Consider the following 16,318-nt stretch of genomic DNA (forward strand, 5'->3'; position numbering starts at 1 on the left):
TTTAATGTGATATATTCAAATTGGATGTTTCCATATAAATAAAAATTACTAACTAAGATTGATGAACTTCATGTATTTAATCATTTTTTTGTTCTACATCTACTTAATACCCTGCAAGCCACCGCAAGGGCGTGCGGCGGGGGGTGTTAGGACACCACCCGTAATTTAGAAAAGAAAAAGAAAAAAAACCGCATGCAATAACCACAAAATCATACATTAAAAAAAAACATGGCATGCATTCATGCATGAACACTTACACCCCACACACATGCAAACACTCAATCTACATCTTACATACACATGCACCTGAAAGTATACCTACAGCTTTGCAGTGTTTAACTTTGCTCCGACTTGTAAATTCAATGTTTTCAATATTTCTAAAGTTACTTCGGTTTCTTACTATTATGATTTCTGATTGTTCGGGGAAAGAATGAGTATTTGTACCTATCTATCCTGGAATCTATCTCCCTTAGTTTATCTTTGTGGTCTGATCTACCTAAGTAGTGTGGGGCCATTATAATTCCTTCAGTGTCATAGTTAAACTTGTTGAAGTTGTATTCATGATAATAGAAGGAACATATTACTTCTACTCACCCCAGAAAACTTCAACATAGAGCTGGATAACATTAAATTCATTGCCAATAATGGACATCGGTTGGTGGACATATGAATAACTGAGCACTCTCTGAAGTGATGATTGATATATATGTAGATATATATATTAATACATTCATTCTCTTCACCGAAGAGAAGTCATCTTGTTGCGATGAATAAAGTGATGTCATGACGTTGCAAGGTATATGTTTCACAAAAACCGAGACAAAATTTCAACTAAGGGTAGGGGACACTTAAATATGATAATAGCATGGAGTTATACCATAGGGATAACTTATTTGAAAAGGCAGTAGAAATTATTCCAGATGCCTTCTGAAAAATGACTCAAAATATGTATTACAAAGAACTAATTTGAAGGCCTGAACTTACAGATTTTGGAAGTCCAATAAAGTGTACCTTCTCTGCTCATTTTTCATCTTACATATTCTATTATCCCTACCATGTGACTTATTTGACAAATTAATTGGAATACTTATTTTTCCCATAAATATCGTGTAAATATCTACAGTGAGACATTTGCATAATTTACGTATGTAACTTTTTAGGTATTAAATATTTAGGTTATAGAAATGCAAAAATCATGAAAGTGAATTGGATATATGTGGTAAATGTAAGTCTAATGTTCCATGTAAAAATTTTGAAAGGGTGGATAACTTTCAGATTAGAGGGACTAAAGATTAGCGCTTATTTCTTTCATGAATGCCTGTGAATGAAATTCACTTCTTCATTTTTATTCATTTTTACCTTAGGTTACTGTGATGCAATCGTTAAGGAGACCAATTTGTTTAACAATCATTGGATCTGATGCCAAAGAACACAAGTTCCTAGTTAAATTTGGTGAAGATCTTCGCCTTGATCAGAGGATTGAGCAGCTGTTTGGAATAATGAACAAAATATTGGCTGTAAACACTGTCGCCAAAGAGAGAAAGCTCGGCATTAGCACCTACCAGGTAGGATTTTGAAATTACATTACATGCCAATAGTGCTACCTTCACAATTGAATGTCTAACAACTGGGAAAACTTGTATAACTTAATAAGTTTTTGGAAAACTAAGTTTTTGACACAGTTTGGGAGTAATTTTTCTTTGTTTGTTGATTTGAGTGGTGTATTTATTCACAAACAAGTGGACTATGATATGTCTGAATTTAGCAACCTTCCTTAACCCTGCCATAACTATTTTGTGGACTCAGCAAAATTAAAATAAAAACATAGAGACTATAGTGGACATAGCACTACTAAAGGGAATACTCCGCATTGGATCTCAACCTAAAAAAATATTAAGTAATAGCAATAAGAATGAATTATATGAACCCATTGCTTCTCTTAACTTCCTTTATATTTTTCCTTATTATTGGTATTATACTGGTCAAGGTAGGTTTTGGATGGACACAGGTTATTCAACTGTACAACAATATATTTATTTGTCTCTCCTAACAAAACTCAACCTCAACCTTCAATTCCGCATACTTCCTTGCTCCCTTCATTCTATCTGACATGCCTTATTCTTTTCCTCCACATTCCTGCTTAATGTTCTCCTCTCTAACACAGTCTTCAACAACCCAATCACAATCAAAATGCTCTGCATCCATCTTTCCTTCCTCCTTTTGATTTCTCCCGACAATCCCCTTTCTTCTCCCACCATGCCCAGGATTTCCTTGCTTGTTTTCCTTTCTGTTCATTTCACCTTCTCCATACCCACATCTCGAAGGGCTCCAGTCAATATCTATCATCTTGCTTCAGTGACCATTTTCCATGCCCTACAAAAACACGCTCCATACCAAATGTTTGAAGAGCCATTTCTTAATATCCTTACTCAGCATCTCTATCATTAGTTCTCTATTTCTTATGAAAGCTTCTTTGCCTAAGCAATTCTTCACCTTATGTCCCTATCACTTTGACAATTTTGATTGGAAACACTTCTGAGGTAGGTAAACTGTTCCACCTGCTCTAATTTTTACCCTCCTATTTTCATGCTTAACTCTTTTGTCTTTCTTGAAAACATCAAAACCTTTGTTTTATTTGAATTTATTCTGATCCCATACCAGTCGCACTAGCTGTTCAATGTGCTCAGAAATGTTTGCAAACCTTTGGTTGACTGACAAATTAAAGCTTTGTCACCAGCAAACCTGATTTGATTTTCTGAATTGTCCTCTAACTTTCATTTCTATCTCCAGTTCCTCCCATACCTCTTTAACCATTTCCTCCACATATAAGTTAAAAACCCTGCCATAACTAGTCTGCACTTTTATTCTTACTTATTGTGCTCTTCCACTTCTTCATTTGAAAAAGGACCCGTTTATGCTGGCATAAAAATTTATAATCATTTACCAGCAGGCATGAAAGATACCAACTCGCATCGGATGTTTAAATCTAGGTTACAATCTTTTTTAATCAAGGATCGTTTTTATGATCCGAATGAATATTTTTTGTCAAGGGATGACAAAAGTTAATTCAATTACAACCATTTCTCATATATATGTATGTATGTATTTTTTGTTTTTGTGTGACATATCTTATATTTTCACGTTGTCAAATAACAAGATGAAATAAATGATAGATAAATGAGGGGGTTAAGTGCATCTGCCCTGTAATTCCATCACCGGAACACAGGGCCTAAGATGCAGACCTTAATGTTTCAGCAGTAAACAATGTCCCCTCGTGGAAAATATGCAATATAAGGCGTTTCAACACCACCACTCTATATCATATCCATAATAGGTTTTTATCTCCACTGATAAGGGTGTCAAATGCCACACTCCAATTTTCTGTCACTTGAGCAATGGACCTACACTGCTGAGAGACTAGAAGAAATTCTTTTGCTACACCAAGAAGATATGAATATGTCCATTAGCAAAAGCTTTTTTATCATGCAAACTGCATAAGAATTATGACTATTGTTGCAATGGTAAATTAAATTTAGATGAATGTATAAAATGAAAGATAAAATTATGGCAGTATATACATAAATAAGCATATACACTTGAAAACTGGTTCAATATGAGGAAAAACTTAATGAAACTTAAAGGATGAGGTACAAAAGAGGAGATTGAAGCATGAAAATCAGAATTATTCAATGTTGATTTACATTAATTGCTATCAAGAAAAGTGTCACCTGGAGTGGTGTTGGAATTTTTGGGAAAATTCATCAGCATCACTCACATTGACGCTGCAACTTAAAGGGTTGAATAGTTTTAATTTTGATTGTGCCCATAAACTTTTAATCAGTTGCATCTTTGATTCTGTATTGGGCTCATCGATATTCTTTGAGTGGTTTACAATATTTTAGCTTGTCAATCAATGTCGGTAGTATCTGTCTGTTCTATTTTTGTTCATTTCTATAAACAATATCACACTATAGCCTCATATTTCTACAAACAGCACCACAGTATTATCATTTAAGACAAAAGAATTTCCTCTATACCATATAAAACGTCTTCGTTTTGGCTCTAGACCACATGCAACCTGAATACCATGGAAAATGCATGTAACCTAGAAATCATGGAATATAATGTGGCAGGTTTGGCACTAACAGTGTATGTTGTTCATGGGTAAACTTGATATTCCAGTTAAGTTATCATTTTTCTAGGTTATACCTTTGACAAGTAATCTTGGAGTGATAGAATGGGTTGACAATACTATACCACTATACAATATGCTGTTCTTATCAAAGGATGATCAAGAAAAAAAGAGGTAAGCCATTTCAAGAAACAGTAGGATACTTGAGTACAATTTCAAGAGACCATAGTTTTAATTCTTCCCTGTTACTTCTTAGTGATTTATATTCTTTTGTTGCATGCTTATATTATGTTTTTCCTAGTTTATTTTCTTATATAGCAGCTCTATTGTGTATTGTGTCTGTAGTTGTGTATGTGTTTGTTTGTATGCTTTCTCAAAATACCTTTGGCTTTGCAACTAGTTTCTGCATTAATAACTTTCTTGTTCTCGATTTCTTTTACCTGATTGGTCTCTAAGAGTCCTTTTCTATGATTTTTTTAAATGTGTTCTGTTGCTGCCCGTCGACAAAGTTGAAATAGTAATTTATTTCTTTAGAAAAGGAATTTCATAGGGTTTCCTGTGAATTGGTAGACTTCATAGTGAATGAAGCAATAAATGCCCATTAGCTTCTTTAACTATATATAATATTAGTTCATAACATTTCTTTCTTCCATTTTGATTGTGTGGCTACAAATACATTTTGATGATTTATGTGTATTTTTTTGATATTTTAGATAATTTGATGTTTTGTGATCTAGAGTGTTTCTTAATTACAAACAAATTAGTTAGTGTTACGTAGCTTTTAAATGGTGTTTTATTTGTTTTTAGGTAAGACTATCTCAAGGTTGTAAGTTAATTAATGTCAACAGTTTTACAAACGTGTAAATAGAAAGCCAAGAATGCAGATATTAATCACTTTTTTCCATTTTTTGAGGTCCTGCATTACGTAAAGTATAACACGTATGGAACTAAAGTCTGTACAAGTATTTACTTTCACATGATTTATGTACTTACCAAATTTCAATGTGATTATAAGATGCTTTTATATTACAAGATTATAGGAAGTGTTGGACTGAATTATTTTGCTTGAGATGATGGACTCATTAGTAGAATTGCTGGGCCTAAAGATACGTGTGGAATACCAAATTTTATACTCTCTTGTTTTTTTGATAAATCCCTCAACTTCATTATAAAATATTTGCATTGTGAATAAATTTGGAGCGTTGAAAACATCATGTCTAAGTCCAGTATCACTCATCAAATATAAAGGCATTATGTATTTTACAGTGGTGAATGCTTTTTTGAAATCAACAGAATCAATAATAATCTCATCATTCAAAGTGAGAGTAGGATTAAAATTTTGAGTATATTTTTCCAAGTTTTGTTTTTTTAAAATCAAATTGGTTCATATAATTAAGGTTATATTTACATATGTAAGCTAAAATATTATTGACCTGCATTTTCATAGTATGGATATTGGCTTGTAATTATTTATGTGTATATTTTTGTGTTATTTATGTCTTTAAGTGTAATATCTCCTTTATTTGGGTTGACATCACCATGATTAACTTTAAGCCAACAGATACTACACAATGCTGAAAACTTGTTTAAACTGTTGTTGTTATTACAGGAACTAATTCTTCATGGTTCTTCATGTCTCTCATTCTAATACAACTTTCACCTGGCCCTTTGTTTTTTATTGATTGTATAACTTGAGCAATAATATCATCATTTGTCAGTTCTGGAATTACTGGGCTCTTTGACGTACCAAGAAAAACCTTTTCCCATCCTATCATAGTGGTTTAGTTTTATTTTTTCCTGCACCTGATGCTGTGTGTTTCACATTGCCATCGCATACTTCAGTGGTATTTATATCATTGACCAAATAGTTAAAGATTGGTCCTCCAAAATTAATATGAGCTATTCTCCCAGTTAATTTATCGATTGCAGCCAAAATAATGATAATATATGTATGGAGATGGACACCATGTTCATTTCCTTGTCATTCATCCCCAAATATTGCCTCCACACTGCCTCTTCTTCAAATGGAATGACTTTTGAGTTAAAAGTTAGTTTGTGATGACATGAAGCACATTAAGTCATTTTGGGGAGAAATCCTTGGGTGAATACGCATGAGGCCTGGATTTGAGTTTCTTCCAAGAGAGGATTTTTAATTAGTTTACATTTAGCTTCATTTTGGGTGTTACTGCTATCACTCATATACTCCCGTAAAATCTCTCCTGAGTAGAGGGAAGCCATTCCAGGCTGTGTGAATATTAGATGTTTAGTGCCAATAAAACCAAATTTTCTTCTCTTTCCATTTTATGGCAAGTTATCATCCTTCTATAGACTTTTGACATTAGTGTTAAATAAATTTTATATTTTATCATGCCTAGAATCAAACATCATATGTGAATAATCTCCAAGTATCTAGTCAATAATGTTTGAAGTATGTGAGCATTGATTTTATGCATTTAAGAATGAAAAAAAAATTGTGATTAATATGGATATTGCTGATCACTAATATTGACAAATTTCATTGGTGGAGAAAGAAAAATTACGGACTCATTCCAATTACATATGTACGATCTAAAATAGAAATTTAATCCATCTAAAATATTCAGATGATAAAGTAATAATTGGGATTCAAAATTGAATGGGAAAAGTACGGATTAGGATTCAACATTGAATGAATAAAGGGATTTGAAATCGTAATTCAGATTTGACCCATTCTTAATATTTCAGCTAAAAGATTTAATTAGTGTATATGGATGAAATATTTTCATTCTTTATTTCTTATCAATTGTATGCTCTTTAATTACAGACGGCAAGTGATGGAAGAGTACATTGTTTGGTTGGAAGGTGCTGGTAAGCCTTTATATAACACGGCTTATCAGAAGTACAGTCGAGAGGAAACAATCAGGTCATTCAAGAAGAGGGCTGAAGCTTTCCCATGTGATATGTTAAGGTTAGTGTATTGGATTTCCACCTGATGCTTTTCCATGCTTTTGAAGACTATTTGGCTTTGTGAAGAAATGTTATCTTAATGAAAAGTTCATTGAGAATTTTTCCTTTGATGATTTACTATTTTTTTATAGTTTTAAATAATACATTATATGCATTGGTTTAAGTCAATCAGTCTGGCTATCTATTTATTGAAAGAAAATATTCCAAAATGAGAAAGTATAAAGGTGGGTAAGAGGTTTGGGATGAAGGAATTTCAGAGAAATTCAAAAGACAATATTTATAGGCATGGCGTTGAAAAAGTAAATTATCTTGATTATCTGAAAAAGTCAGCTTCTCAAACTATAGAACTTTCATGTAACCTAGGCTTCAATGTGATTCTTCATCACAAGGCTGTGATTTATATTAAAACCTTGCTTGCAATAAAGTTAAACCCTATGGAAAACTTAATTTTTTTTTAAATATCTCATTAAAAAATGATCCTAATACATGTATATATTTTTAAAATTTTAATAATATTGGAAGTTCTGGTATAAATGTGTGTGTGTGTGGAAAAAGGCAGATACTTTTAAAATTGTGTATTTTGAGTCAATATGATTCACTACTGCAAAAAGTTTAAATTATACCCTGCAGACTGCCATCAGGTTGCATGATCTGAGCTATTAGGGCACCTATGGTCAATTAATGTGATTCAGTGGTGTTCTGATGAAAGATTTTGCTCCGAAAGGATTCCTTCAGAGCAGTCAGCCATCCTTGAAAACCTGGAAATAGGAAAAACCTTGAAAAATTTCTGGAATTATGTGGTAAAACCTGGAATTTTGGAGAATGAGTGTTATTTTATATGGAAATAGATAGTGCCCGGATGAAGATGAAATCACTTATTTGAATATAATATGATTGACTCAATATTTTTAAAATTATACACTTTCTATGTGTTATGCCTTCTGCAAGAAGTTAAAGAATTGTGCATCATATTATTGTACACTGAAGGAGCATTTTTTGCAGTTAATTGGGCTGCTGAGTGCTGCAATATGAAAGAAATGCTTACCTAATGCTACAGTACTACTGAGTAGTAATCTTTAGGTCCTTACTTCTTTGAGTAAGAATATGTGCGTAAAGTTTCCAAAGTAAGAATAATATTTTATATAAACACTTGGTGCGTATTGATATTCTCCTGTATTATTACTTGTTTATGAATTTATATTTCTGGAATACTGGCTGAAAGGTATCTTGAAATCTTTTAGAATTTTACAATCCGTCTATATGCTTAAAATAGTCAAAGTCTTCCCGCCACTTCTGTGGCCGAGTAATCCCCTCGTCAGACAACCCAGAGGTCATGGGTTTGATTTGTGTGTAGGGGGATATTCTCCCTTCTAAGGCTGGATGTTTGTGGTTGTTTTTGTTATTTCATGTTTATAGTCCAATGTAATAGGTCAAAAGCTGGCTGTTTTCAGTTTAGTACTAAATAAAAAAATTAAGAGTTAAGATCATTTGCATGATTAGGGTAAGGTGGATAATTTGGTACATTTAGAATGTTCAAGGAATTGAGGAAGGTTGGAGAGAAACTTGGCACTGGTATTAGTCTACTCTTAATGAAAGGTACCGAGGAATCTACAGTTTAACATCCCTTTCCGACGGATGGCGGGCTCAACGTTATCTGCTCTCCACATCCCAAGTAGGGGTTGGGATACCACTGAAAAATCTTGTTACTTCTGGGAATCGAATCCTGTGCCATTGGATTGAAAGCCAGTATATTAACCACCACGATAACTACATCTTCCCCATACACTCTGTAGCAGGAAATTTATGGCTGTGGTTGTTTTAGAAATCCACAATCGTGTGACCACCCTGATAATCACCTCATACCTTTGGAACACATAAAGGAAAAATTAATTGTAGCTTACGTGCATCATTAAAATCCGATGCATCCAAGTAATTTAATAATATGCATATAGTACAGAAGATGCACTTGCCGAGAAAATAAAATACATACAGTTGAAGAAGCTCTGAATTTTATTAAGTTTACATTAAAAGTGAGCATAAATATTAGTAAGTGCTGGCTTAACTTACGCTTTTGACTATATTTTGCAAAAAATTGTTTTTACTAGGGATATGGCAATATTCTAATAAATATTACTCACCAAATGTGTTATCGTATTTATCTTGGCAAGCCTATATTTTAATCTATATCAATGTTCATGTGTGTTGGGGTTTTTTGCTTTTCTTGTTTCATTAGGAAAGAAAAAATATACTAATTATAACTGCAAAATATAGTCTTGCAGATTTGTATGAGAGATTTAAGTTAAATTGGAACCTTTGTGTTAAAAAAAACAGCATTTCACGTGTGATCTAAAGCAAAAACTTGAACAAGACAAGACTAGACCTGGTGAGACAAGAATCAAATGACTTTTGATAAATGTAAACAAAGTGATAAAAGTATTGTTTGCTCAAAGGGGAAGTGGGAAAGGTGAAAGGCCATTTCTACTGCCTACTCTCCATGGTCTACAATCCTAAAACACCGATTCTCTTCATTTTCAAAACTTCAGGATTTGAACATGGGGCCCTGGGGTGGAAAGTACATATGCCATAAATCAATCCTAATCCCCCTACTCTCTTTACAGGAAGTAGAATTTTTTATTTAGGTGAACCAAAAAGTTTTTGAAACTATTCTAATTAATTGATTATCTGCCTTTGAATTTACATTCTACTGGGTGGAATGGTTAAATGCTAATTCAAAAATTTAGTGCTATCAATTGGATTACAGTGGCAATATGAGGTAGTAAAAATTATGGCTCAAAACTTTGAAACATGAATTTTAATCCTTGAAAACCTATAAAACAACAGGAATCTGAAACCATATTACTGCTGGCCACCATGTTTTTACTCTGACTCTGGCAACAAACTACTTAGCACCACTCCTATATTTCTCCTCGGGTCCTTTGTCCATTTTATGCCACTCTACCCATAATATTCTTTCTCCTCCGCTTGCATCCTGTCCACCATCTAATTTATGTTCTTGGTTTTGCCTTTGCCTCCCCCCTTCTGCTAATCCTCCGAGCACCCAGCCATGCCCATCATTCTACATGAGTGAATTTGGAATTTGTGTGAATCATAAGGTAAAATTGGTTTGTTTACTAATCTTTGATATTTTCTTCCTCTTATTTCATGACAGGAGTTCTCTCCTGAAACTAAGTCTGTCTTATGACAGCTTCTGGTCACTTCGTAATACGTTTGCTACTAGTCATGCAACACTCTGCATTGCTCACTGGCTGCTGGGTATTGGGGATCGCCACCTCCAAAACACACTTGTTTCCATGAGGACTGGCAGGGTCATTGGCATTGACTTTGGTTACTCCTTTGGGACAACAACACAGTTCTTAGGCGTACCGGAATTAATGCCATTTAGGCTGACACCTCAAATAATAGGTCTAATGCAGCCTTGTGGTGAAGTTGGTAAGGCCATATTCAGTATCATAATTAATTGTACAGTAAAATGTGTACATTCGAAAGTTACCCAGGTCAAGAAATAGGGGTGCTCATTGTTTGGATATTGATAGTATGGATGCTTTGATTGGAAATTAAGCAACCAAACAAGATGCATTGGCACAAAAGATGCATTTATGTGCAAGGTTTGCTATAGTAAAATGGGGAATCCATGCACTAGCAAAGAATATGAGGGAGTCCATTCCATGGTCCATGTTAAGTAGTATGAGATATTGTATTCACATCATACTACAGAGAATTTGCATTAAAAAAGTTTCACTGAAGGGAGATTTTCTGCATTCAATTTACTAGTAGTATCTCTGTAGTATGATGTATTGTGTATATATCATACTAAAGAGATTTTACAGTTAAAAAGTTTCATTGAAGGCAGATTTTCTGTATGCAATTTACTTGCTGGAACTGGAACAGGGGTTGATATCAAGGCCATAGGGAGGTTTTTAAGCTGAAGGTTTTGCTGCATATCTATTTTATATAATTGATTTTCCACTATCTATATATTTCAACAAAAAACATCATTATTTAATGTGCTTTTAGGAAAGTAATTTGTAAAAGGGTTGACATTTATTTAAAGTTTGGCCCAACTCTAGTAATCCTTTCTTTAATCTGAGTCTTGACCTAAATTTTTCTCAGGGTTGATGAAAGAAACCATGATCCACACCCTGAGGGCACTTCAAGAGAACCATGATATATTGCTTGCCACCATGGATGTATTTGTCAAGGAGCCATCAGTAGATTGGCTTGATTGTGCCAGAAAACGAGCAAAAGCTGATGGCATTTCAGCTGCTGAACTAGGTGAGAAGATGGTGTATTGATGAGATATATACATGTGAAATTAGGAGAATTATGTTGCCCAATTTATAATCATTTATCAGTTGTAGTTGCCGTTTTTCTTGATAATTGTCTTAGTCATTCTTAGTCTTAGGCAAGTGATGAATCCTATGATACTAGCTGAATGGTTGCTGAAAAAAATGTTGTTTTATAGAGCACTCTCAAAGTTGACTTCTATTTTCATGCAAGGCTAGATTAAAGCTTAAGTTTTTAGTAATTTCATGCTGGTAGAATAATCAGCAGTCTTTAACTTATGATGGTGTCTTTCAATTGTGCAGAAAAAGTTTCATGAAGGTATTCACAATTCATAATGTGATAGATTGCAATTGGAACTTTTGCATAAAATATTTTTTTTTCATTTTTATCTCCATTGAATCCCAGTGAAATAAAAAATAAATACCTTCAAATTTGAAATTCTGGCAAAACTGCTGTAACCCCAAGATGAAAAGCAGTGCGATGTACACTAGAGAGGGTTGTAGTGATGAAAAACATGAATATTGCATTGATTGCATAGTGTTTACATTAATAAAATAAGCTACACGGAGGGAAATGCAAATTTTATCAGATTGAAACATTTATCAGAATAGGGATGACTCACTGGAATGTGCATGGCTTCCCTGGAATTACAATTTCATTTATTGCCATTCAATTACGAATCATTAACCTAAGAAGGTTTAGGTTGAAATGATGATTCTGTATTCCAATGGCAGGAACTAGGGATGCAATATGGGATATCTGAAACTTTCCCTCTCTTTCGTGAACTTCCCTTCCCAGTGACCTTCCCACTCTCCTTCTTTACTAAGGCAGACTATTGGAGGGCCAAGTTATCGGGACAATATTATTTACCGTATATCTCAGAGATGAAGAATAACTATCATAGCACTTTTCGTATTGATAAAATTTTACGACCAGGTTTCGATGTATTACACCATCATAAGGTCATGACCTGATGATGATGATGCAACATCATGATCAGGTCATGACCTTGACCTGATGATGATGTAATGCATCGAAACGCGGTCGTAAAATAAAAATTTTATCAAGTGGAAAAGTGCTATAATGAGTTATTCATTATGTTCAACTTCCACCACATCACGCCTGAAGCTACTCAATTTGATCTCAGAGATGTATGAAAATATACCAGAAAATGCATTGTATGTCACAATATCAAATGCTTCTACACCAACCACCCTGCTGAAATTTTCATCAAGCAGTTAATCCACACATTATCTGACCATGGTTTCCTCAACTCAATGAAAACAGCCAGCAATCTCTCTACTCTAGAACTTGTGACAATTCGAAAGCTACAATCCGACCTTAGTGATAACATTTCTGTGGTGGAAAAAGGCTCCTGGATTGTGGTCATGAACACCAGTGACTGCAATACAGAAGTTCTCCACCAGCTGAGTGATAATTTATTTCATCAATCCATCAATCCAAATCCTGTATTTCAATCAGAAATATCTTCATACCTCAAAACCCATGCACTTCCTGCTCTGACTTGCCTTTCAAAATGCAGAAACCATACAACCTAGGCCAATCTATCATGTTACTTTTTAATTCATCCACAGAATGCATTAATGCTTATATAGATTTCCATCTCAAAAGGCTTTATCTCCTCCCTTTATCCACGACATGTATAAATTTTAGGGAGACTTTGTAGTCTCCAACTCCCCCTGCAAAACAAAGTAATAATGTCTAACAATAGATGTAAACTACCTATACACCTTTTTCCCCCAGGGTCTTGCTACACTTTGGCTTTATCTTTCTGAATGCCTGATTCCCCAAGTCATGTCAGCTGATTTCCTCCCAAAGTTAAACATAATACAATTCTATCATAAAAATGGAAGTAAAGAGAAAAATATCACACTTGTGTTCAAAGAGATAAACTACTATTTAAGAAAATAATAAAAGAGGAGTAACCGATGGCAGTTTTAATTTCTTGAATCAAATTCTTTGGCTTTTCACTTCCAGAGGAGTGTGACTTAGCATACCCCAAGGAAAAGATAAAGCTCACAAGGCGTAAGTTTGTGGGTGGCACAAATCCCAGGGAAATAACACTGGAAGAGATTGGTTCACGGACAATGGATAACCCAGCTGTACAGATCAAGTATAAGGAAGTTGCTGCTGGAGATCCTGAGCACAATGTCCGTGCTAGGCTTCCATCAATCGGACTGTCTTGTGAGCAACAGGTTTGTATGATTGACTTCTCTTTGATAAATATGCATTATTTTGTTAAGAATTGATTTCAATTTTCAGTTAATAATGGCTAAGTCTATTCAAAAAGTTTGGGAACTTTTTGAATAGGTTTTGTATGAAAAATATTGGAGGTTAGTATATGGACAATGAGGTGAAAACATGAATACCTTTGGGCTTAAGCTCTTACTCCTCTTCTGAATTTCAAACATTGCTTTGGTCATAGTCAAACAAGTCGTGGTAATTTGCACACTTTTAAAGCAAGCAGGGATTTTGTTTGGAGTTTTCAATAACCAGATTCACATTAAATCTCCACATTAAATTATTACTCCATAAGGCAGTATATATATTCTTGCTAGGACCATAGTTTGTGTTAGTGTTACCATAATATTTGTCTAAAATGAGTAATAGAAAGGGTTTATTGCGTGCTTTTTTGAAATTTAAAATTTTCTCCCCCTAAAAAAGTTTGTTTATATACATGTTGATGAAGAATTTTCAATAAAGTGGCAGGCATTCATGTGAATACCACTCATTTTTTATTACTGAAAATTCACTTAATTTTACATAACATGCATCTATGGTCTCTAGTGATGACTTAAAATCCAGACCCTACTCTGCTTGTGTTTGTTTGCAGCAGCATATAAAACTAATTTCTCTGTATTTTAGCTGGAATTAATTTCATCAAAATCACATTAACTTAAATCAAAAGCTACCCTGCCTGCATGGGCTCATCTTTCATGTTTTAATGTTTGGCTAGTATTCCATATAGTTGTCATGTTGATGATTTGATTTTCAGGTGTCATGTCTTATAGACCAGGCAACTGATTACCACATTCTTGGGAAAACATGGCAAGGTTGGGCACCATGGCTGTGATGGTTGTAAAGATGGATGTGTGTATGTTTTTTTTAAATATTCAATATTTTAAATGTAATTAAGTCATGTTGGACTCTATTCCAGATTCATTTTCCATGAATAATATTAATTTTTTGTAGAATTTATTGAAGTGATTTATCAAAGAATGATTGTGAAAAGTAACTGTCAAAAGATGTTTGATTGAATTGTTTGGCCATCTTTATGATGTCATTATATATGAATTTTGTCAGCATTTTATTTAGATAAATAAACATTGTTTTAAGCCATTTAATTTTTAATAAATAATATCCTAGGTTAGTTCTAATTTTTTTATGCTGACTCTTAATCATTGACTTCTTACCTGTTTTAATCCAGCCACTTCAACGTACTCCAGTTTCCAATTGTCCAATTATTATTTCACTTATTATTATTCGTTATCACATGATTTTTGGCCTTCCCTGAATGGTCGTACCCATGTAACACACATTTTGTACATCTATAGCGCCTTGACTCTTAAGTCTCATTCAATTCACGGTGAATTTCAATGGGTGTTAAACCACACAAGTGGAGAAAATAGACAATCACTCTGTTCTAGCACACCAAACAATACCCTTTAAAATGCAACAATTTCAGAGTGTAAAAATCATTTGCCGTGGGAACCCTTTTAAATATTGAAAACATTTCTCACTCTTGTTAGGCAGCTATACAAACTTGGTGCAGTGATTGCTGCCGCCAACCATGTCTAGTATTAATAAAGAGTGCCTGTATATTTTAAGCTCAACTACATCATTCTATCCTATTTACTCCCAGTCTCAAGGACAAAAATTGGGTGACCTGAGAACTTGTACACACCTCTTAAAGGTAGCAGCAGCCTTACTTTCAGGTGCTCCAATACTCTTTAAAGTAAGTCTAAACTGAATCATTTAATTCACTATTGTAGTTGACCTTATGGATATTATTACAAAAATTATTAAACACAGGAATAATAAAACCTTGATGGTGCTAATGTAATTATAGTTAATTTTGAAATTTGCCAGATTCCTAATTGTAGAGTGAGAAATGGCATACTTCTGAAAAATAATATACCGTCAGCTCCCAATGGTTTCACATGCTGAGTTGATCATACTTTACAATCTGATGCTTAGCTTTGAATTTTATTTAGTGGTGCATCTGACTAAAGCTAATACTAACCATGTTTGTAATGACTAAGTTCTTATTATTTAAATGGTAACTACCCATCCTTGTTCACTCATTTTTAGATAAGCACTTTTATTTATAGACAACATTCAAGCTTGTGGCATATGGATTATATAAATAAGGAGGCATTTGTGCTTTTACCTGTAGCTCAGCAAAATGGAAAAAATAATATGCTCAATATGTAGGTTATAGCATTTATTTTCTTGACCATTACAAAATATATATTGAGTTGCCTTTTTTACAAACTTCATATGATAAACATTAGCACATTTAGAGATTAGCTAATGAAACATTGAGGCTACTTAGGTAAATCGAAGGAAAAATCCTAAAATACTTAAAAGGACTTTGGTGGCTAAGTTTCAAAGTTCTCATTTCATGCACCTAGCTTATGTGCTCTCTAGAGGTTTTTAAAAGATCATTTTTAACACTTGGAAAACTAGACTTACGAATCTATGCCACAATTAAGGTCTGCAGGCTCTCATTTATCTGCAGCAATCATAGAAAGTTAAATCCGCTATTCAATTTGGGTGCTACCTTTCAGATTTTACTATGTTGGAAGTTAAAATAGCCATAGGCACCCGAAGATGTAATGTGTGAGATGAAACCAGTCATGCAGGAATAAAGTTTAGTGAAATTCAGATAGTTTATCTAATGCCTTAAGGTGC

General features: G+C 33.8%; 1 protein-coding gene across 1 annotated transcript in view; it reads left to right on the forward strand.

Moving 5' to 3' along the window:
• LOC139691558 (DNA-dependent protein kinase catalytic subunit-like) overlaps positions 1 to 14,680 on the forward strand; it is a 55,585-nt gene extending 40,905 nt beyond the window's left edge. Inside the window, exons 26-32 of the mRNA XM_071589432.1 lie at positions 1,365 to 1,565; positions 4,203 to 4,306; positions 6,936 to 7,079; positions 10,248 to 10,528; positions 11,210 to 11,371; positions 13,382 to 13,599; positions 14,400 to 14,680. Of these exons, the coding sequence (XP_071445533.1) occupies positions 1,365 to 1,565; positions 4,203 to 4,306; positions 6,936 to 7,079; positions 10,248 to 10,528; positions 11,210 to 11,371; positions 13,382 to 13,599; positions 14,400 to 14,477 (1,188 nt within the window). The 3' untranslated portion in view covers positions 14,478 to 14,680. The remainder of the gene's footprint in view (positions 1 to 1,364; positions 1,566 to 4,202; positions 4,307 to 6,935; positions 7,080 to 10,247; positions 10,529 to 11,209; positions 11,372 to 13,381; positions 13,600 to 14,399) is intronic.
• Positions 14,681 to 16,318: the final 1,638 nt, after the last annotated feature.

This window comes from Hetaerina americana, unplaced genomic scaffold (assembly GCF_022747635.1).
Source record: "Hetaerina americana unplaced genomic scaffold, ioHetAmer1.1.p SCAF_38, whole genome shotgun sequence".
Lineage (NCBI taxonomy): Eukaryota > Metazoa > Arthropoda > Insecta > Odonata > Calopterygidae > Hetaerina > Hetaerina americana.